The sequence below is a fragment of the Phacochoerus africanus genome, chromosome 11 (genome assembly GCF_016906955.1).
Source record: "Phacochoerus africanus isolate WHEZ1 chromosome 11, ROS_Pafr_v1, whole genome shotgun sequence".
In the NCBI taxonomy this organism is placed as follows: Eukaryota; Metazoa; Chordata; class Mammalia; order Artiodactyla; family Suidae; genus Phacochoerus; species Phacochoerus africanus.
The window spans coordinates 25,856,782-25,878,172 of record NC_062554.1 but is presented as its reverse complement, the minus strand read 5'-3'; the positions used below and the strand labels follow the sequence as shown (position 1 = coordinate 25,878,172).

Below are 21,391 nucleotides of genomic sequence, written 5' to 3'. Positions count from 1 at the left end.
CGAGACTTCGGGGCCACTATTAGCTGGGATGCGGGACTAGCCCAGCCTTTTCTTCCGCGCGTTTGTGGAGGTTGGTTGTTATCTGTCCCTGCGCGCCCAACGCGGATTTCTGAGGCCGGGACTGCGACCGAGGACGCCAACGGAGACCCGTGCGCAGAGCGGGCACAGGTTGGTGTAAGCCGTGCGCGGTCTGGACGGTTAGGAAAGAGGACTTGGGCGCCGGGGCCTTGTGGCCGAAGGAGGGGGAGGGCCTGGCGCTTTTCACTTTACCGGGACGCCTGCGCGGCTCAGCGGGAGCGGAGGGCTCGCGGTTATTGTGGGCTCTGCTCTGGGCGGCTGGACTGCCGCTCACAGGTACAGGGTAAGCGCGTGGGCCATTATCGGAGTTGTGGGTGTTGAAGTGCAAGTGTATTGAAGACGAGTGCCACGTTTTCTCAATTAGTGGCGGTTAAGTGCGAGGTAACCGTTACCGACGCCATTTTCCTTGCACGAGGTTAGGCACTTCTGGAGACATTCGCCCCAAGGTCGCACTAAGTAAGAGTTGAAGGGGTTTTGTTAAAGCTGCTAAAGAGGACTGCCTGGCTTCATGGCCCCTTGTTGCAGAATCCCGGAACAGGAAGCGATAGGAATGCTTTCTAGTTTCCGAAAAAAAAAAAAAAAAAAAATTTTTTTTTTTTTAATCCCCACACCCGCAGCATATGGAAGTTCCCCGGCTAGAGGTTGAACTGCAGCTGCAGCTGCCGGCCTACACCACAGCCATGCAGAATCCGAGTTGGATCTGTGACCCAAGCAGCTTGCAGCAACGAGGGATCGTTGAGTGAGGCCAGGGATTGAACCCGCATCCTCACGGAGACAGCGTCGCGTCCTTAACCCACTGAGCCACAATAGAAACTCTTGAAAAACATTTTTGAGTTAAGCTTACTTAATTTTGATAGTGTGCTCTGTAATTCTTTTAAACTTAATGTCAGGTAGCAAAGAAGTAATTTATCAAGGAAGGGGTTTCACAGTAACTTAAAATCCTAGTGAGTGAGGGAAAGAGGCCATAAATGAAAATTGCAGACCTGGAGGTTAGGTTTAGGTAAGTCCAAATAATTTTTCTGGGTATACTGAGGCCAAAGGCTGCCTTTGTGGGACTTAATCTTTGTGTGCAAGAGATTTCTTGGTTCCCACCACTGTTGGCAAATGGCTTTTTGGCCATTAATTGAACATTACTACTTGTAACTACATGACTGTATGGCTAAGGGTAAAAATTACATTTTTACTGTTGGGGAAAAGAAGTTTGACACTCCTGTAGGAAACCTGGAATCTTGTTCTATAGGATGGATTAAGTAGGCACAACTGAAAGAACCCATGAATAAAATCTTTAGATGTTAGAATTAGACAGTTCTACATGAGAATATTAAAGGCCTTACATTCATTTTTGTCTTAATTTTCGTAATTGACTACATCAATATCTGCATTACTCTGATCCTAGCTGTTTTGTTGGCATTTATTCAGGGAAACTACATCAAATTTACCAGATTTCATATGGTCAGAAATCTGTTTAAAGCAAAGCAAAGGACAAGTGACAATTTTGAGAGGAGCTTGGAGAATATATATCAAGATGGATTCTCGCAATTGTACAACAGTTTCTGATTCAGCTTTGGAAATTGAGAATCAAAGGTAAGTATTTTTCTAAAAAAAAGTCTACATAAAAAATATGTACAACTGTGAGTTAAGTTTTTTGGGGGGCAAAATGAGGATTTAAGTCTAGGAGGCAGCATCTCAAGTAACCCAGGGAGAACTCTTTCAGGGTGACAAGGGGAGGGTCCTGCAACAAAGGGCAGATAACCTCAAGTTAAGGAATTCAGCACATGTCTTTGTATGAGAAGATGCCAAGGTCTGGGTTCACTGAAATAATGTCTTTGATATGCACCTCAGCTGTCTCTAGCCAGTATCCCCTGTTTTTCCATCCTGAATTTCCTCAGGGCTCACTATATGGTGTGGCTGCTGGCTGGCAGGTGTTTCTTGCCTGCGTTCGCTCAGGGCTCACCAGCTCACCATCAGAGGTGGCTGAAATCACTGATGACTGACATCCTTTGCTTACTGATAGAGCAGGCAGTGTTTTTATTTCTCAGTTAACTACCACCAGGTTTTCCTGGGAACAGACTAGGTGATAATGTTTACTGTATTGGAATTGCTGTGTTAGCATGCATCATTGTAGATAATGAATAGTTCCTAAGGTAATTTTTAAGAATTGGAAGAAAAGGAAAACCCAGTTTCCACAGACTTTCGTTTTAACTACTCGGAATAGTGGGGACATGTTTGTAACCCAGGGAATCAAATCAGGAGTGTATTCTCTGGGCCAAATTGGTATTTTCCTGACTAAATCATTCTGTTCTATAACAAGGGAATGGATATTCTGATATTTCACATTATTAAGGATGCTGGTTTATATATGATGGAGATAACCAGTTACCTAATCCATTGATCTCACTGGGAAATCACATCAGCATTTCTAGTATATTCACATCAGGTATCTACTAGGGCTACTGTTTTTACTTAGAGGAGACTGTCTTATTTAGTGGAGGCTCTAGCAGTCAACAAGGCTGCCTTTGGAACTTAGAAGATCACTTTTTGGTAAGTGCTTGGCATTATGCCACATGGCATGGGCCATTTGAGGTAGAGTGGTCAGAATTAAGTCGTTGGCTGCTACTGAGACCATTTTTTCATCTGGAGCATGTTTTCCTGCTTTGATTTGTAAAAATATTCATAATAAGCATTGGTAATATATGAGTGCAATTCTCCCCCCGCCCTTTTGAGGGGGGGAGTTCCCCGGTGTTCCCTTATCTTAGCAGGTAAAGATCTGGTGTTAGTCCTTGGCACTGGAACTTTTTGTGCATGCTGCAGGTACAACCCCAAAAAAATCTTTTCCCTTTCTTTTTTCCCCTAGTGACAGCTCTTCCTCTGGAAGCAGCTTATTTAAAACTCAGTGTGTTCCTAATCCTCCTAATCCACCTAATCCACCTAAACAGAGGCAAAGAAACCCTATTAGAAAATATATTTACTCACCTGAAAGTATTGATACAGAAGATTCATCTAGTGACTCATCTATAGAACCAAGACCATTGACTTTAAAAGCTATTTTTGAAAGATTCAAAAGAAAGAAACGTAAGAAGAAGAAGAAGACGAAGAAGAAATACAAGCCAACTGGAAGATCAAGGGGAAGACCAAAAGGAAGGAAAAACACTAGAGTCTCACAAATAAATAAAATAAAATTTAAAGACAAAGGGCCTGGTTTCCCATTTTTAGAAGCAGAAAATGGAAGAAAACCATTACCTTGGAGAAAAGTTTTAACCTTTGAGGTGAGTTGTCATTTCATGTATGCTGATAACATAGTTTAAAATGTCTGAAATGAGTTGTTTGGATAAACCTGGGACATAGAATCTGTAGCTTTGATGATACTTTTTTTTTTTGTCTTTTTGTTATTTCTTTGGGCCGCTCCTGCGGCATATGGAGGTTCCCAGGCTAGGGGTCGAATCGGAGCTGTAGCCACCGGCCTACGCCAGAGCCACAGCAACGCGGGATCCGAGCCGCGTCTGCAACCTACACCACAGCTCATGGCAACACCGGATCGTTAACCCACTGAGCAAGGGCAGGGACCGACCCGCAAGCTCATGGTTCCTAGTTGGATTCGTTAACCACTGCGCCATGATGGGAACTCCTGATGATACTTTTCTATATTTGGCTATACTGCCAATTAAGTTCACTTATGCTTCTGGGTGAAATCTTCACTGGTATGTTAGTTGAATATACTGAATGTGAAGTGCTTCAAGGCTGTTTTGGGGGTTTTTTTTGTTTTGTTTTTGTCTTTTTAGGGCCGCACCCATGGCATATGGAGGTATCCAGGCTAGGGGTTGAATCGAGCTGTAGCCACTGGCCTACGCCCCAGCCACAGCAATGCCAGATCCAAGCTGCATCTGCAGCCTACACCACAGCTCATGGCAATGCCTGATCCTTAACCTGCTGAGCTAGGCCAGGGATTGAATGCTTCCTCGTGGATGCTACTCACATTTGTTTCCTCTGACTCACGACAGGAACTCCAAGGTTGTTTTAATACCTTGATTTTTACCAGGTCTTGAAACACATCATCCATCCTATTCCTAAAACTCAAATGATGCCCTACCCTTTTTTCCTTTTTAGGGCCACACCTGTAGCACACGGAATTTCCCAGGCTAGGGGTTGAATTGGAGCTGCAGCTGCTGACCTACCCCACAGCCACAGCAATGTGGGATCTGAACCATGTCTGGAGCCTACACGACAGCTCACGGCAATGCCAGATCCATAACTCACTGAGCAAGGCTAGAGATAGAACCTGTGTTGTGTCTTCAAGTATACTGGTCTGTTTTGTTACCGCTGAGCCATAAGAGGAACTCCAAATGATGCCCAGTTGTTTTACAGTAATGTGCCTTTCAGTGGTTTTAGTAGGTTTCTTTTTCTTACAGACTTAATCAATTTTTTATTTTATTTTATTTTAGGCTTTTTAGGGCTACATGTGGCACATGAAAGTTGCCAGGCTAGGGGTTGAATTGGAGCTGCAGTTGGCCTAGCCACAGTCACAGCAACGCAGGATCAGAACCGTGTCTGACCTACACCACAGCCGGTCAGATCCTTAACTCACTGAGTGAGGCCAGGTATCAAATACACATCCTCATGGATAGTAGTCGGGTTCATTACCATGAGCCATGCTGGGAACCCCAAGACACTCAATTTCTAACAGAATTACCTGACAGATGCTCCAATACTTAGCAGTAGGCTTTTGATATTTGAGTTAAGTGACTGCATAATTTGGAGTTCCCACTGTAGCATAGTGGATTGGTGATTGAGTGCTTCTCTGTGGCAGGTGGGGGTGGGATTTGGTCCCTGGCCCGGGAACTTCCATATGCCACTGGTGCAGCCCAAAAAAAGTCGGGTGTGGAAGATTGCAAAATTTGTAGGCCTCTGTTCTGGCATCTGATAGCTGAAAAGACTGATGCTCATTAACCTTTTGTGTTTTAAGGTGATTAAACATTTCTCTCTGTATTTAAAAATATATTTATAAGGCCCAGGCAATAAAAGTTTTGCACTTCTCTTGGTACCAACTTTGTTAACTTGCTTGGTAGAACAGTTTGCTTTTACATTCAGCATTTGATAATGTGTTCTGTGTATGGCACAGTAGTTAAAGTGACTGCACAGTTCTTGGTAAGAGGATCCTTGTCATCTTGGTGCTGAGTTGTGGAAGAATCTTAATATTTTAAGTCTGACTTATAAAATAATGGTGTTTTTGGTACGTAGCAAGCAGTGGCAAGAGGATTTTTTAACTACCTTGAAAAATTGAAGTATGAATACCACCTCAAAGAATCCTTGAAACAAATGAATGTTGGTGAAGATTTAGAAAGAGAAGACCTTGATAGTCGTAGGTACAAATACTTGGATGATGATGGATCTATCTCTCCTATTGAAGAGTTAACGTAAGTGCAGTCATGGGAATAATTTGGAACATAGGTTGTAAAGTTAAATGTCTTTAAATTTTAATGTTAATTTGTCCATATTGTACTATCATAAATTTTTGATATAATAGTGATGTGAGCACAGATGAAACATGCCATTTGGGTCATCACAGTCGTTGTGAGCTTTGTATTCCATTTGGGCGTGTTAGACGTGATTTTCTTCTTGAGTGATAATGACATTTCAGTTGTATATCACGACAGCATACTTGGGTTATAGAAGACTTTGTCATCTGAGTGATTATGTTTTTAATATTACAGAGCCGAGGAGGAAAATGCAACAAATCTTGAACATGATGAATGTGATATTAAATTAGTGGTAAGTGACATTACCTCATTTCCTTTTGGGAGAACAGCAGTTGATAAAGGAGAATTTTATCTTGCAGCGTTACTGTCTAGCTTTTGAAAGGCTCAATGCTTTTGGTGCAGGAAATAAATAAAAATAAGGGTTTTATGGATAACAGAATAAGGATTTTTCAAACCTATTGTGAGTTTTAATATGTGGTATTGCTACTAGTAAATCAAATCAGAAGTTAATTTGGATTTTTAACATCCAGATGTAGTCTCCAGGTTACTTTAAGTATTCTGGCATTTGGTGTTTATGTGTAATTTAAAAACCGAAGTAAAGATTGAATTATTGCTTGATGTTTTATGCAGGAGAATAATTATTTCATAATAAGTTCTGAATTACCAAAGAAGAAGAATGTGTATTTGAAACAAGAGGAATATACCGAAGAAGCTGCTTTGCCTAAAAAGAAAGCATCAAAATCCAGAAAACAAAACAGTGGACAGAGGACAGAATGCCTTGAAAAGGAAATAGGAATGTGAATTCCTGACAAGGTAAACAGAATCAAGAAAAGACAACTTTTTATAGGAAGTAAAAATGAAAAATGAGAATGTATATTGCCAGCCTAATGATAAAGAACCTTGTAAGAAAATAAAAACTTTGAACAAAGTTGTGCCACTCCTGAAGTAGTAACTTTTAGGAAACTACAGTGAGAATATATTTGTAGGAAATAATCACTTGCTTAATAATAAATAATAAAGTCCTGTTTTGGCCTATGGTGATTTATTTTTGGGTAAGTGAACTTAAAGGCGTCATTTGAGTATTGAGTCAAGGAAATAACAGATTAATAACCCTGAAAAGAATATCTTAGTTGCAATAATTACTGATTGACAACCAGCCACCCTCAGGGTACCTGAAAGCCTTGTTTTTGTTTTGTTCAAATTTAGTGTGATGCATAGTACTGTAATAACTTAATAAGATTCCTTTCCTAACTTTAATACTTCAGCTGCCATTTTTGTTATACAGTATGTTGAAGATTATGCTGCTCTCTGTTCTGCATTTTTTTTTTTGTCTTTTTGCTATTTCTATGCTCCCGCAGCATATGGAGGTTCCCAGGCTAGGAGTCCAGTTGGAGCTGTAGCCACCGGCCTACGCCAGAGCCACAGCAACGCAGGATCCGAGCCGCGTCTGCAACCTATACCACGGCCCACAGCAACGCCGGATCATTAACCCACTGAGCAAGCACAGCGACCAATCCCGCAACCTCATAGTTCCTAGTCGGATTCATTAAGCACTGCGCCACGACGGGAACTCCTGTTCTGCATTTTTGATAGCACTTGTGTTTGTTTTTGTTTCGTATGTGGACAAAGACTTAGATACAGGTGCAAAAATAAATCCTCTTTTGCAACCCAGAACTCATTGTTCAGTATGAGTTTTGATACAGATAAGAAGGAACATGAAGGCTAAAGCAGATTTAAGTGGTCGCAGGGAGAGGGGAGGGGTGCAGAGGGTATCGATAAACATAAAGGCTTGCCTTCCAGGGCTACAGAATTGAAAATATTAAAGCTTAAGATAGAAGAGAAATTATCAACATTGTTAGGTTAGCACTATAGTTTTGATGTTGCTCTTGTTGACATGAAACAAAGATGGCTTCTTGTTTTTAGGCTTTTATCTTGAACACAAGTGTCTGGACTATGGGTATGTCTTGTGCTTCAGGTGAGTGGGTCAGATTTGTCTAAATGTGGTACACTGTCAGATAATTTAAAATGTCCACAGGTTTCATTAATGAAAAGTGTTTTCTGCTTATGATGTCTCAAGATGCTTTATGGTGATGCTGTGCCAGCTTCACACCGCCTGCAGGAAAGGGTCCCAGAACATAAATTAGACTGTTAGAATCTTGGATATTCCCACTTGAAGCATATACAGCATTTTTTAACCTCCCATTACCCTGTACTATATAGTGTGTATGTGTGCTTGTGGTTATGCTCATGGCATGTGGAAATTCTAAGGCCAGGAATCGAACCTGGGCCACAGCAGTGCCAACTGCTTAGCCATTAGGCCACTGGGGAGCTCTGCAGTATTGTTTTTAGTGAGTGCATAATCTAAAATGAGGTATAATGCTAGAAATGACTACACAGGAGATAAGATTTCCTAAATCAACAATTCCTTAATGGTCAGCCATGTTAATTATCTTCTGTATTTTTATAGCCTATATCATATCAAAAAACTAATAAAATGTCTCATGTATTCTTAAAATTAAGGCAAAATTACATTAAAATAAGTGCATAGGCAAAACACATTGCAGTATTCATAAAAATCAAGATTTGGAAGTTCCGTTGTGGCTCAGCATTAGCGAACCCAGCTAGTATCTATGAGAATGTGGTTTTGATCCCTGGCCCAACTCATTGGGTTAAGGATCCAGTGTTACTGTGAGCTTTGGTCTAGGTTGCAGAGAATGTTCAAATATGGTGTTGCATTCCATCATTGCTAAGCGTTGTTAAAAATCTCTTACCTTGTAAATAGTTCATGGCATGGTTTCTTTAAATTTCTTGAACATCTTCCAGAATGTTCTACAATATTGAACTCATACAAGAGACTGAAGCAGATCACAGCTCTTTTCAAATGATCTCTTTCCTGTGGACTTATAAGCAGTGGTTGAGGTCTATCCCGATGGGGCTTTTTCTATAAACCTACATCGTTGGAAACGCCTCATAGAGCAACTCTGTGGTTTCCTTTACTCATAGAACTACATGTTAGATCTGTGGGGAAGAACTACAAGACAGCTGCTAAATAAACTATGAAAAACCTAACAGGGAAACCTTTTTTATCTTAGGAATTGGCATGTCCCAAGGATCTGTACTGTTGTAGGGTGTGATAGTTTAGGTAAGTCTTAATTGGTAATGGTGTGTAATCTTGGTAGCTTTCCAGTTCAAATGATGAATCTAACTGTTCAACTGCTGAATGATAACAGAAATGAACTAAAAAACTTATTCTGACAGAGCTGAGCATAGCTAAAAATAGATATTGAGCTTATATTAGGTTTTAGTTTTTAATCACATTAAGTTCTCCATAATTTTATTTGGTATTTTATCTGCAGGAGTGAATGTGATTTGAACTTAATGCATGTTTAGAAGTAAGTGGAATATTTAATTTCCGTTCAAATTTATTAAGGATTCAGAAGTTCTGAAAAGATTGTAAATTTTGAGTATAGCATCTTGTTGAGATTACTAGTTATTTAGGTATAAGACAATTACCAAGATTTTGGCCAAAAATAATTGTACTTCACCTAACTGGGGGAAAAGGAAGAGATTGCATGTTGAGGGCTACCGAATGAAAATGCCTTTATTAAACTAACATAATGTATATTTAGGTATGTTAAGGAGTAAGCAATTTGAGCAACCACGATCTTTGTTTCTGATTCCCCTGCATTGCTTCTGTGATTTAACAGTTTCTATGATACAGAGAAGGTCAAGATAACGACTAGGTTTATAAGTTTAAAATTGAGTTAATGTAGGAATTCCTATTGTGGTGCAGCGGAAAAGAAGCCTGATGAGTATTCGTGAGGATCTATCCATGATAGATCCCTGGCATCTCTAAGTGGGTTGTGAAATAGGTCGCGGACTCTGCTCACCTCCCATGTGGCTGTGGCCATGGTGCAGGCTGGCAGCTACAGCTCCGATTCTAACCCTAGCCTGGGAACTTAAATATGCTGTGGGTGCAGCCCTAAAAAGAAAAAAAAATTGAGTTAATGTATTTTCTTACTTGGAATGACAGGAATAAAGGCCAGATTATTTTGCTGTCTAAGCAAATTATGTGTGACTGGGTCACCTTATTGTACAGTAGGAAATTGACAACATTGTAAACCAGCTATAATGGAAAAAATAAAAATCATTTTTTTAAAAAAAACTTAAATTTTTAGAGATTTGTAGAAGTAAGTTTCTCAGGCAGTACCAATGCAAACTTGAACTGGAGGGATTTTTCCAGTTCAGTCATAATTGCACTGCATGGTATCTGCATTCAGCAGTTTGTTCCTGCTGGGTGTTCAAGGAACAGTGCAATATAAATTCAGTATCTGGCATCGTTGGTTTTCTTGGCTTTGTGCAAGTTAAGACCTGGTATTTCTACTGATACAGTATTCCTAGTTTCTCATGTTGTTTAACCCAATCTTTGGTAGGAACTAATAATTTTCTTTTTTTCCAGGGTGTCTAAAATTCACAACCAGGCAGATACATCTCTTCTGACCCTAAACATGTAAGGCTTTCTATTTCTGTTGCTTCTAGTAAGTCTTTTCTTTATTGATTGAAAGCAGAGCAAAACAGTAGAACTTCGGTACAGGTGCAGAAGAAGCCTTTTACGGTGTATCTGTAATTTTGAAAGAAATTTCTGTAAAGCCTCATTCTAGATGAAAGTGGGCACTGTTGTCTGTGGTGTCCAAAAATCATTAATGTGGCTACATTGAGAATACAGGTTTTGCTTCCATCACAGTAATCTTATTGCAGTGGTGACAATGACACCTGTGACATTATTTTTACTTTTTTGCTAGACTCACAAGTAAAAATTAGGTATAACAAGACCTTTCAACATTAGGAATGATGGAGTAATATATTTCAGACCATTTGCCAAAATAGCAGTGTTCTCCTATATTTAACTTTTAGGACCCTACCTAAAGTGAGCTGGTTGAGTAAATTGGATCCCAAAAGTTATAGGTAAGATAAAATAATGAAAGGGGGGGCGCTAGATGTTAAAAGGTCCATTTTGTGCTCTTCTGTTTACCACTGATGTGTGATGTCATGATGATGGGCAACATGTTCAACTGCTCTGAATGGGCTGAATGAAAATAGCCTTTCTGAACATCTTATATCAATCCTTTTTTAAAATTATTTTTATTTTCTTTTTAGGGCCACACCGCAGCATGTGGAGGTTAGCAGGCTAGAGGTCAAATTGGAGCCACAGCTGCTGGCCTACACCATAGCCACAGCAACACACGATCTGGGGCCACGTCTTCAACCTACATCATAGCTCACAGCAATGCCAGATCCTTAACCCACTGAGCAAGGCCAGGGATCGAACCCGCAACCTCATGGTTCCTCGTTGGATTCGTTTCTGTTGCACCACAATGGGAACTCCATATTAAGCTTTATTTTAAAACAGGTAAGACCCTAAGTTTTTTTTAAAAAAGTTACCTGATAACATGCATGTTTTGAAATAGCTGATTTGGAGTTACCAATTAATTTTAGATGCTTATTATGGGGAGTTCCCGTGGTGGCGCAGTGGTTAATGAATCTGACTGGGAACCATGAGGTTGTAGGTTCGATCCCTGCCCTTGCTCAGTGGGTTAACAATCCGGCGTTGCCGTGAGCTGTGGTGTAGGTTGCAGACGAGGCTCTGATCCTGCGCTGCTGTGGCTCTGGCATAGGCCAGCGGCTATAGCTCCAATTCAACCCCTAGCCTGGGAACCTCCATATGCCGCAGGAGTGGCCCAAGAAATGGCAAAAAGACAATTAAAAAAAAAAATAAAAGATGCTTATTACAACCATTTGCAATTTTAAACTGTGTCTTGTTAACACATACTACTTGGGAGTTAAATGCATTTCTCAGATACTTGGAACTCAGTCTCAACTAGTTGGAAAAATGTAGTACCTTGTAACCATTAAAATCTTACTTTCCATAGGTGGGGGAGTGAGTCCATTATTTCATTGATACTTGTGAAGCTGAACTAAACAACTGTGGCAAGTAATTTTATTTTTCCACTCCCATTTTATTTGTCAGGGTATATGGTCATTACCAAGGCTCTTAGAATGCAGTTTCTCATTAGCTGTGGACATGACCATAAAAAAATTTCCCGCTAGGTCTTATTTCTGCTACTTTGTTTAGCATTCAGCCTACTGGGAACATTTTATTAGCACTACTTGTATGTTTATTGTTTAGGTCAATTCTATTCCAATATATAACATATAACATAAGCCATGTGATTTTTCTAATTAGATTTTTATAACACCCATACATGGCTTGGGGCTATTATGGACATTACAGGTTCCCCAGGGAGTGGCTCTAGAAGAACATCCCTGAAAATGAAACCTTACTAATATATTTCTGTTATACAGGACTGATATGATGAATGGTTCATGTATGCACCGAGCAAAAATTCTTTTTAAAGGGTATGTACACAACTAGAGAATTTTATAGGTCATTTCAAGGAGGGCTGATGGGACCAAATCCAGGAGCTCTTAACGCTGTGACCAAAGATTGAATTCTCCATAGGATGTAATAGTCACTTGATAGTGCTATGTTTTCCTGATGGAGATACAGAATTAGCTACTCATTGGCAATGTGGGAGAAGTTTAACTAATGTCTAATCTTTTCTTTAGGGCTCCCTTGAAGATAATGACTGAAACATTGAAAGGACCCCAAACATTGGAGAAAGCAGTGGAAAGAGAATCCTTAAAAGTTTATTGACTTAAATAATTTTGTCTGTGCTACACATAAAAAAAAACCTTTACACTTTGCACAGTCAGCATATATTTTTGGCTCGAAGTTTCTCTAGTGTTTTCTGTGGAAGGAAATAATAAATTTATCAGTTGTAGGTATGGTGTGTCTTAGACATGAAAAATTTAAATTTTGGGGGGTGGGATCTGCTCACCTTATGAAATTCTTTTGCCCTTGCTCTGTTTTGGGCATATGCATCTTGCTTTGCTTTTTCTTCCTTTTGATGTTTCACTTCAGGTAACTGACGGTATAATCTATAAGAAACTTATATGAATTTATTTTTTAGACAACTAAAACTATGTAAATTCATATATCCACTTTTACATAAATACCTTAGAGCTCTTTGGTGCATATGGATTTGTGCAGTCTTTCTGTCTTCAGGAAAAGACATTCTGACCTTAGTCACACCCTTTAGATGACTCACAAATGAACCTAAGCAGAGAACAAGTAAGTCATTTAATAAACACACAATGCCAGATTCCCTTTGACAACTGATGTTGGGGAGCATACCTGTAGGTTTCTCCTTGACTATTTTAGTTTGAGAATTTACAGAGACACGAATTTTGTTCTTTATTTCTTTCTGTCTCTGTGAAGATCTCTCAATAAAGGATTTTTTTCTTTTTATAAATGCTTCTTGTAAGCTCCCTGGTGTAGCTGTAAACTTTGAAAGGGTTTCTGTTTAAAAAAAAAAAAAAAAAAATGCTTTTCACTTCAGAGCTGTAGCAGGAACTCCACTGGGCTCACTGTTTTAGATGATCAAAGTACATACCTGTGGACATGGTTGGTTTCTTCACAGAATGTTCTGATGCAACTGGGTGATCTGAATTTTCTGTTTCTGATGGAAGAGGCAGAAATTCACTCACCTAATTACAAGAAAGAAGACTTTACCACTCAACCTCACTGCAACAAAGTTCCATGTCCTATTCCAAACCCTAGTCCCTTTTGGTGGACAAAAAGATGTCTAGTCTATTCTCACACCATGTTTAATGAATCCACTTCTCTAGTAGTACTGGTCAGATAAGTGGGTTCATTCAATTACTAATCCTTCCTCTGCCTAGCTAGCCAGAGTTTTTGGTGACCTCTGTCTCCTAACTACTCTTGTTAGTAACGAGTTAAATTCCCAGCAGGATTCTCTTCAGTGACTTACCTTCTAAAGCTAGAATGGTGATTCAGGCAAAAGTGATGTGCTTACAGTAGACCATCTGCTACCTCTCAGATAAGGGGCTAAAACTATCTTTTTCCATTCCCTAATTCTCAGCTATGAGTTGCGGTATACATTAATATACCTCATTAATGAGAGCTGTGAAATTTACCTGAAAACAGTTCTTTGCCTCATTTTCTTTCTCTTCTAGGGTTAAGTCTGCAAAACCCATTTCTGCAGTGCTGATGTCACTGGTGCTTATCATTGTGAGTTCTGGTTCTTCCATTATACCAAAGCCAGATTCTGTCTCCTGTGCAGTAAAATTTAAAAAGGACACCAGGTATCTGTGAGGATGCAGTTCAATCTCTGGCTTTGCTAAGTGGTTAAGGGTTTGGCTATGAGCTTGGTGTATGTAGGTCGCAGACACAGCTCGGATCCTGCTTTGCTGAGGCTGTGGTGTAGGCCGGCAGCTACAGTTCCAATTTAATCCCTAGCCCGGGAACCTTGCATATGCTGGGGGTGCACCCTACAAAGACAAGAAACTCATATTTGAAAATTATAGCCTTAAAACATTCAGAATGTACATTACAGAGGAAGGGTAATAGTAAAAAGGCCACGGTGGTCCCTGACACCCAAAGCCACTTTTAGGAATACTGGAGAAGACAAGATATCTAGGCAGGTAACAGAAATGCAGGTTGACTGGGGGGGGGGGGGGGGGCTATGCAGAACTGGACTCTGGGGCTTAGCCAAGTGGAGCCACAGTGGCTAGACCATATTTTCTTTGCCAAGTAAAACATCTAAATTTTGCCCTCTTAACTGTGAGAGACAAACAGGACTAAAAGGTAAAAGCCATGTTCAAGTGAAGCTGAAACTAGGCCAGTCAATCCAGTACAGAAGCATAGGCTGAGCCACCATTTTTGAAGAAAGCTGGAGAAGGGAAATGAAAAGCTAAAAACTAGTTTTTTCAACTTAAAAACTAGTTTTCTCATTTCACTGGAGAAATTTCCAATTATGAGATGACTATCAAGAATATTAATGAAGCTGTTGCAGCTTCACTTACCCAGACTGGAACAGAGCTCTGTAATGAGAATGACCCAGAACTTAAAAAGAGCTCTGATTGTGCCAGTTGAGACAGGTTTCCTGTGGTTCCTGGAGTTCCGGCTTTAGTTGAATTCTTAAGACATTTTTCATTCTCAACAGCTACTGCATATGGTGTTTGAATTGAAGTTCCCATCTCCACTGTTCTTTCACATAATTGAGAATCAATCTCTTCTACATGTGGATCTATGTTTAAAACTCCACAGGTTTCATTTTTATCATCTTTGATGAATCCTTGACCTCGTAACATTGCATCAGCCCCTCTCTGTGATAGTTCTTCAAAGCCCAGTCTCTCTCTTCTGCCTTCTAGTTGGTCTTTTATTGAGCACTCACTAGAGGTAGAACCACATGGAGTGCTATGCTGTAGATTCAAATGATGAAAAACATGAGCATCACCAGATGAACTGAAGACTGAACTTTGCGAATTCCCTACAGAGAGCTGGAAATGAACACTTTTTTGCTTGTTTTGTAATATTTCATTCTGTTTAGAGTAGTTCTGATTTTCCACGCCCTGAGAAGAATCTCTTGCTTCAATGCTAAAAATACTTGGTAGATCAGCATGTTGGCTCCCTTCCTGTGAAGAACACTCTGGCACAAGCTGTTGGAAAGACTGTCCAGACCCTGTAAGAAATCAGTTAATCATAATTAAATGTTGTAAAACTTGGACCCAGGTACAGTCTCAGTTTCTGAGTAAATGGCAAATAATAAGGTCAGGTTACTTCTCATGAGGTTGTGGGTTTGACCCCTGCCTTGCTCAGTGGGTTGAGGATCCAGCTGTGAACTGTGCTGTGGGTTGCAAACATGGCTCGGATCTGGCGTTGCTGTGGCTGCGGTGTAGGCCAGCAGCTGTAGCTCCGATTCAACCCCTAGCCTAGGAACTTACATATGCTGCAAGTGCAGCCCTAAAAAGCAAAAAAACCCAAAAAACACATCCACTGAGTTCCCGTCATGGCGCAGTGGAAATGAATCTGACTAGGAACCATGAAGTAGCAGGTTCGATCCCTGGCCTCATTCAGTGGGTTAAGGATCTGGTGTTGCTGTGAGCTGTGGTGTAGGCTGCAAAAATGGCTTGGATCCTGCATTGCTGTGGCTGTGGTGTAGGCCAGCAGCTGTAGCTCCAATTAGACCCCTAGGGGAACCTTCATATGCCACGGATGTGACCTTAAAAATAAAGTCAGGTTACTTCTTACAATTTTAGGAATGACAGCTGATGTACACAGACATTAATAGAAAGCTAAAGGATGGTAACTGATTTTCAAATAACTACTGCTCACACCATGTATTTTATCCTATAATATTTAATAATGAAAATATGGCTATTAGATATGACGAGGACCTCCCCATAACAGAAGATTGATTTTAAAACATACATGTGCCTCATATATGTATATGTAAAGTTTGTATAAAAAGTTTTAGAAGGATACTTCAACTGGTAACTATAAGGGGTGATGTAGGTAAGTTGAACATGAAGCAGTACTTCTTATCAAAATAAAATACAGGTGTTCCTGTTGTGGCTCAGCAGGTTACAAACCTGACTAGTATCCATGAGGATGCAGGTTCGATCCCTGGGTTAAGGATCTGGCGCTGCCATGAGCTGTGGTGTAGGTAGCAGATGCGGCTCAGATCCCATGTGGCTGTGGCTGTGGTGTAGGCCAGCAGCTACAGCTCTGATTCAACCCCAAGCCTGGGACCTTCCATATGCCACAGGTACGGCTGTAAAAAGCAAAATAATAATAATAATAATAAAATACAGCCTGAGCATTTTACTGAGAATATTACTTCAGTTATTTAAATAAACAGTGGTGAGAATAGGAGTGGAGACAAAACACGAGTTGCTAAGCACAATTTCCAAGGAAAATTAGTGTAAACAACCAAGAAAAACTGAGTTTTATTTAACTTTTTCTAACTTCTACATACCCTCAGTATTTTCCATAGCAAAACTCTGAGCTGCAGCATGAGGCAAGTTAGGGTCAAGTTGCTGATTTGGGCTGTTGTTAAGAGAAGAATGCAGGCTCATCCTCCTCAGTGCTCCAAAAGAATCTGTACTTTTGGGTGACGGAGTAGCACGGGGGCTTTCGCAGGGAGAAGCTGACTTCTGATGGAAAACAACAAGGAAAGGCTGAAATATTAATACATGTTGAATCAATAATCCTTGTTTCTTTGCTATTACTCTTCCTCAATTACCACTTTACTATCACATTAACACCTTGCTTATTCAAACCCAATTCTTTCCTTTTAATAATATGAAAGAGACTTTTCAATTGGAAAACAAATTGTGAATTAATCAGAAGGAGTTCAGAACATGACCAATCGTCTTTTGGACCCATATGCCATGTACAGAGGAACTATGTAGGGCTGCTGGGGAACAGAAAGACCCAGATTTGAATCTCAGCTCCTTTATTGTGTAGGAAGAGACTTTTTAAATTTTGCAAACTTATATTTACCTGACTGTTTAAGGCTGAATTCTATTAAAGAGAGAAAAAAAAAACAAGAAACTAAAAAACCAAACTCTGAAAATTAAAGCTAAAAATGTTCTCAAGAGTCATCCTAGCTGGAGATAAAGCTGTTGAGACAAAATGCAAATGCACCTATTTTCAATCTTGGTTCCACATTATAATCACTTGATCTATCCATTCCTAGAGATTCTGATTTAATTGGTCTGAAGTACTATCTGGACATTGGATTTAAAAGCTTTCCAAACATATGATTTTAACTGGCAGTCAAGGCTAAGAATCACTCTTCTGTTCCAACAGATGATAAACTTTTTTAAGAAATTCACTGCAAAAGAAGCATTTACTTTATTATACCTGGTAAAAATCTTTGCTGTCTTGAGAAATTCCAGAGAATGATGATGAAAAATCAAAATCTGGATGTGGTTCTAAGGGTTTAAACAGCTGACGATGCAAATTTGGAAAAGTGTGTTCCAATTCTGGAAAGTCAAAGTCAACTGTTGGAATTGTAAGAAAAAAAGATATTTCTTTTAAAAATAAAACCTATAAAAGCAGTGCTAAGAACATATTTATAAAGGATATTTTAAGGTAACTCTAATTTAACAAAATTATTTCCATTTTTTTTCATTACCAGCAGATGCTTTCAAATTAAGTCCTATCATTATTTCTGATGTACCAAAAGTGGGGGGAATGTTGACCAATACCTTTGACAAATGGCAGGTAGGTTCCATTTCTACTAGCCCCAGAGTCTTTTTAATGGGGTTAATTAGGAGGAAGATGCCATTATGGTTACTGCTTTGTTGTTCTCAATTAGCCCATTTTCTGGATCAGTGATTTTAAAAATGAAACAAAACAAAACAAAGGCTCACTGTGTTAGTGTTTCTCAGGCCAGACATTATGCTTTATGTGCATCATCTCCAACACCCTGCTTCACAGACGATGAAGAGTAAGTGGCCTGTGGCCTCACGGTTAGGAAACGACTGTGAACGAGGATTCGAATCCCAGTCTGGTTTCTGAGTTCCTACGCTCAATTCTGGCAATACTGCCTCAGCTGCTACAGCTAATGCTGCAGAAGTAAAGAAGATCTGCTAATCTCTCCTACATGGTCCTCAGTCTGTCTCCTTCCAGAGCCCCTCTCACTAAATGTCCTCCTCAGCATTTCCCATGCTGCACCTGTGCTGCAGAAGGCCACCCAAAACACAGAGCTCAATCACCGCTTCCAACTAAAAAGGATGAAAGGTTACAAGTTAAAAACACTTAGGAGTTCCTGTCCTGGCACAGTGGGAATGAATTCAACTAGGAACCATGAGGTTTTGGGTTCGATCCCTGGCCTTGCTCAGTGGGTTAAGGATCCGGCGTTGCCGTGAGCGGTGGTGTAGGTCACAGACACAGCTCGGATCTGGCGTTGCTGTGGCTGGGGCGTAGGCTGGTGGCTATAGCTCCTATTAGACCCCTAGCTCAGGAAGCGCCATAAGCTGCAGGTGTGGGCCTAAAAAGACAAGACAAAAACAAAAAGTTAAAGACACTTAGTTTACATAAAAGCATTCAAAAATAATTTTTACCCCTCAAGTCGGTTTTTTCAGTCTTCAAATTTGCTTCATTTATGTATTTGTCCATCATCTGCTGAATGTGTATTTGACCAGATGTAAATGTTTCCACTGCAGGTAAAAGAGGTTTATGGACATCCTGAGAGTCCTGCCTTTGATAAATAACTTGTGTTGAAGGAAGTACAGAACTTAACATATTTGTTTCCTCTTCTTTATCAGTGGGAGATTCTTGTTTCCTATAGTCCACATGCTCTGAAAATGACTCTGAAAATTGGGTTTAATGAAAATACTTAATGGCTTTGAGACACATTTCAGTAGACGGGAAAAGCAATATACATTGATAAGGAATCAGTGCAACCAAGAAATAGGCTCAGGTAGATTCCCACTGACATCAGCAAACCCTTCTCATCACGCTATTGGAGATACACAGAGCCTCATCTCTGTGGCTCTGCAGGCCTGTGCCTTCAACCACGTTTAGAATTTCCACTGTCAAATATTCTATCAGGCTGTCCAATATTCTTTCATACTGTCCAATATTCTATCATAAAGTATTGTATGAATACTTTACTTTGAGATTTGAAGAAACATTCCTTCTCAGCACACACACTGTGAAAAGCAACATTTGTTCTCACCACTATATTACAACTCAACTGATGCTTGTCTTTCAATTTATTTACAAACATTTTCATGTTCTTACCTGGATCTGTAAGGCTCAAATCTGTGTTTTCATAACTTAAAAAGCTCCCAGTAGAAATAGTTATTGAAGATAATGGCTCATGATAAATTTCTTGTGTGTCAGTCTAAAAATTAAGGGGAACATTGGGTATTTAGGAAGTAATATCTAGGAAAAACCCAAACTGCCAACATTAGCAGTTATTAATTCTGAGCTCAGATCAAGTGTAGAAACCTTCATAAAGGTCAGGAGTAAAACCATTTCATCACTGCTCAGAACTGATTAGCCTTCCACATACACATACCCCGAGCCCCCACTCTCACTCACCAAGTCCTCCTCAGTTATCCACCACCACCTTCTCACACACACACACACACACCCACACACACCCACACACACCCTTACTATTTTATGAATTATGCTTTTGCTTCTCAGAACTACAGAGATCATGCATCAGGTAGACGAGAAGGTCTTCTGATGCTCAGATTTGGCTATTTTCATCATTGATCCACTTCTGTAAGAGCAGACCTCAGAGAACAGACTCTAATATTGCACAACATCCGTAAACTAAAAAGACACTATGAAGCCAGCTGGCCCTAACAAGGCGGGCAGGATACACATCAAGACTTTACTAACCTTAGTATCTGGCTTCACATTTGGACTCTGATATGTACATTCTTCTTCCTCCACAGCATGACTGAATACTGCGTGATTCTCAACCACAGCCTCCTTGACCTTGACTAAAATGAGGAGGGAGGGGGAAGGTTTGGATTATGACAAACTTCTAAGCACTAGAGGGCATAATTTCCTGCCTTCTTACAATTTTCTCTCATATTCTGCTTAGTAGAGTTGCCTTACCTTAGACCAAAAAGAAAAAAATTTTCATTTTATTATTCATTAAAAACATTTACTGGTCATCATAATATATTTTTTTTTGCTGGAAAACTGAGGTTGTCATTATTATTCTATGAATAAAACCCTTGAGAAAAGAGCCAATGTGACGGGAAATGCTTTTGTCATTATTTTAAACAAAGAAGCAAGAAATTCAATCATAAACACAGTATATTTCTAAGTTGAAAAAAAATGCACATAAAAAAGACAAAGACGGAGTTCCCGCTGTGGGACAATGGGATCAGTGGCGACTTAGGAGTGCTGGGACACAAGTTTGATCCCCAGCCCAGCACAGAGGGTTAAGGATCCAGCGTTGTTGCAGCAGTAGCTTAGGTTGTGAGCATGGCTCAATTTGATCCCTGGTCTGGGAACTCTGTATGCCCCAGGGTGGCCAAAAAAAGAAAAAAAGAGACAAAGAAAAACACCAAAATGCAACCAGTGGTTGCTTATGAATGAAAGGACAAGGAATTTTACTCTTTTAAAACTTACAGTACTTCTAGAATCACGATGAGCATGTTTTGCTTTTATTTTAATTTTTATTTCTTGCTTTTTAGGGCCACACTCATGGCATATGGAAGTTCCCAGGCTAGGGGTCTAAGCAGGGCTACAGCTGTTGGCCACGGCTGCAGCCACATAGGACACAAGCCAGGTCTGAGACCTACACTATGGCTCATGGCAACGCTGGATCCCCAACCCGCCGATCAAGGCCAGGGATCAAACCCACACCCTCATGAATACGAGTTGGGCTCGTTATTGCTGAGCCACAATGGGAACTTCCATGTATTGATTTTATATTATGAATTACCATTCCTAATTTATTTGATATGTTAAAAGTATATAAAAGTTATACTTTCTGTCTCATTATTAGTACTTTAAGTATTCTGAGTTAGTTTTTCTCTTACTCCCAGCAGCCAACATTTGTGAGAAAGCTGGCCAAAGCACATGGTCATCTGTGGCTCTGAAACAGAATAAAATTAAAACTGTTCTACCAAACTAAAAGTCTGTCTCACTCTCACTATGATATTACTAAAAGAGATAATGCACATTAAAAGTGTGTTTATTACACAAATGAACCTATCTATGAAATAGAAACACTCACAGACATTGAGAACAGACTTGTGCTGGCCAAGGGGGAGGTGCATGGGGAGTGATGAACTGGGAGCTAGACGTCAGCATATGCAAAACTATCACATTTAGAATGGATAAACACCACGATCCTACTACATGACACAGGGAACTATATTCAATATCCTGAGATAAATCATAACGGAAAAGAATGTATATACGTATAACT

The 21,391-nt window shown here is 39.9% G+C and overlaps 2 protein-coding genes and 10 non-coding genes across 27 annotated transcripts in view; 9 read left to right on the top strand and 3 right to left on the bottom strand.

The window, feature by feature from the left end:
• The first annotated feature begins 15 nt into the window (after positions 1-15).
• Positions 16-12,317, top strand: TAF1D (TATA-box binding protein associated factor, RNA polymerase I subunit D). 11 transcript variants are annotated; one of them, XR_007130788.1, is made up of 14 exons: positions 16-168; positions 1,498-1,662; positions 2,933-3,344; positions 5,314-5,489; positions 5,787-5,844; positions 6,183-6,365; positions 7,476-7,527; positions 8,645-8,694; positions 8,909-8,944; positions 10,012-10,062; positions 10,467-10,517; positions 11,483-11,544; positions 11,916-11,969; positions 12,180-12,317. XR_007130788.1 is itself a non-coding variant. In XM_047752705.1 (6 exons), exons 2-6 carry the CDS (start codon positions 1,604-1,606, stop codon positions 6,351-6,353), a joined length of 876 nt encoding a protein of 291 aa, XP_047608661.1. In that variant the 5' UTR covers positions 16-168; positions 1,498-1,603; the 3' UTR covers positions 6,354-6,480. The 11 variants fall into 11 exon arrangements, 1 of the variants encoding a protein (XP_047608661.1); XR_007130789.1 differs by lacking the exon at positions 8,645-8,694; XR_007130791.1 differs by lacking the exon at positions 8,909-8,944.
• LOC125112282 (small nucleolar RNA SNORA40) lies at positions 7,144-7,270 on the top strand. Its single transcript, XR_007131080.1, has one exon. It is a non-coding gene; the product is annotated as a small nucleolar RNA SNORA40 (small nucleolar RNA).
• Positions 8,466-8,596, top strand: LOC125112276 (small nucleolar RNA SNORA18). Its single transcript, XR_007131075.1, has one exon. It is a non-coding gene; the product is annotated as a small nucleolar RNA SNORA18 (small nucleolar RNA).
• Positions 8,739-8,812, top strand: LOC125112291 (small nucleolar RNA SNORD5). Its single transcript, XR_007131089.1, has one exon. It is a non-coding gene; the product is annotated as a small nucleolar RNA SNORD5 (small nucleolar RNA).
• LOC125112271 (small nucleolar RNA SNORA8) lies at positions 9,808-9,946 on the top strand. The gene has a single exon (XR_007131070.1). It is a non-coding gene; the product is annotated as a small nucleolar RNA SNORA8 (small nucleolar RNA).
• LOC125112274 (small nucleolar RNA SNORA1) lies at positions 10,201-10,336 on the top strand. Its single transcript, XR_007131073.1, has one exon. It is a non-coding gene; the product is annotated as a small nucleolar RNA SNORA1 (small nucleolar RNA).
• Positions 10,595-10,667, top strand: LOC125112270 (small nucleolar RNA Z40). The gene has a single exon (XR_007131068.1). It is a non-coding gene; the product is annotated as a small nucleolar RNA Z40 (small nucleolar RNA).
• Positions 11,587-11,708, top strand: LOC125112275 (small nucleolar RNA SNORA32). The gene has a single exon (XR_007131074.1). It is a non-coding gene; the product is annotated as a small nucleolar RNA SNORA32 (small nucleolar RNA).
• Positions 11,996-12,122, top strand: LOC125112272 (small nucleolar RNA SNORA25). The gene has a single exon (XR_007131071.1). It is a non-coding gene; the product is annotated as a small nucleolar RNA SNORA25 (small nucleolar RNA).
• Positions 12,241-21,391, bottom strand: part of CEP295 (centrosomal protein 295) — a 50,928-nt gene continuing 41,777 nt past the window's right edge. For 3 of the 6 annotated variants that reach the window (XM_047752698.1, XM_047752695.1, XM_047752699.1), the window contains 10 exons: positions 19,843-19,946; positions 19,231-19,333; positions 18,549-18,797; positions 17,344-17,483; positions 16,454-16,631; positions 14,499-15,157; positions 13,611-13,748; positions 13,067-13,160; positions 12,630-12,972; positions 12,241-12,551 (listed from right to left, as the gene is read on the bottom strand). In XM_047752698.1, coding sequence (XP_047608654.1) covers positions 12,386-12,551; positions 12,630-12,972; positions 13,067-13,160; positions 13,611-13,748; positions 14,499-15,157; positions 16,454-16,631; positions 17,344-17,483; positions 18,549-18,797; positions 19,231-19,333; positions 19,843-19,946 — 2,174 coding nt within the window. In that variant the 3' untranslated portion in view covers positions 12,241-12,385. Of the gene's footprint in view, positions 12,552-12,629; positions 12,973-13,066; positions 13,161-13,610; positions 13,749-14,498; positions 15,158-16,453; positions 16,632-17,343; positions 17,484-18,548; positions 18,798-19,230; positions 19,334-19,842; positions 19,947-21,391 lie in introns of those variants that run through there. The other 3 variants (XM_047752696.1, XM_047752697.1, XM_047752700.1) reach the window with 3 other exon arrangements.
• On the bottom strand, positions 19,417-19,480 carry LOC125112279 (small nucleolar RNA U2-30). The gene has a single exon (XR_007131077.1). It is a non-coding gene; the product is annotated as a small nucleolar RNA U2-30 (small nucleolar RNA).
• LOC125112280 (small nucleolar RNA U2-19) lies at positions 19,636-19,715 on the bottom strand. Its single transcript, XR_007131078.1, has one exon. It is a non-coding gene; the product is annotated as a small nucleolar RNA U2-19 (small nucleolar RNA).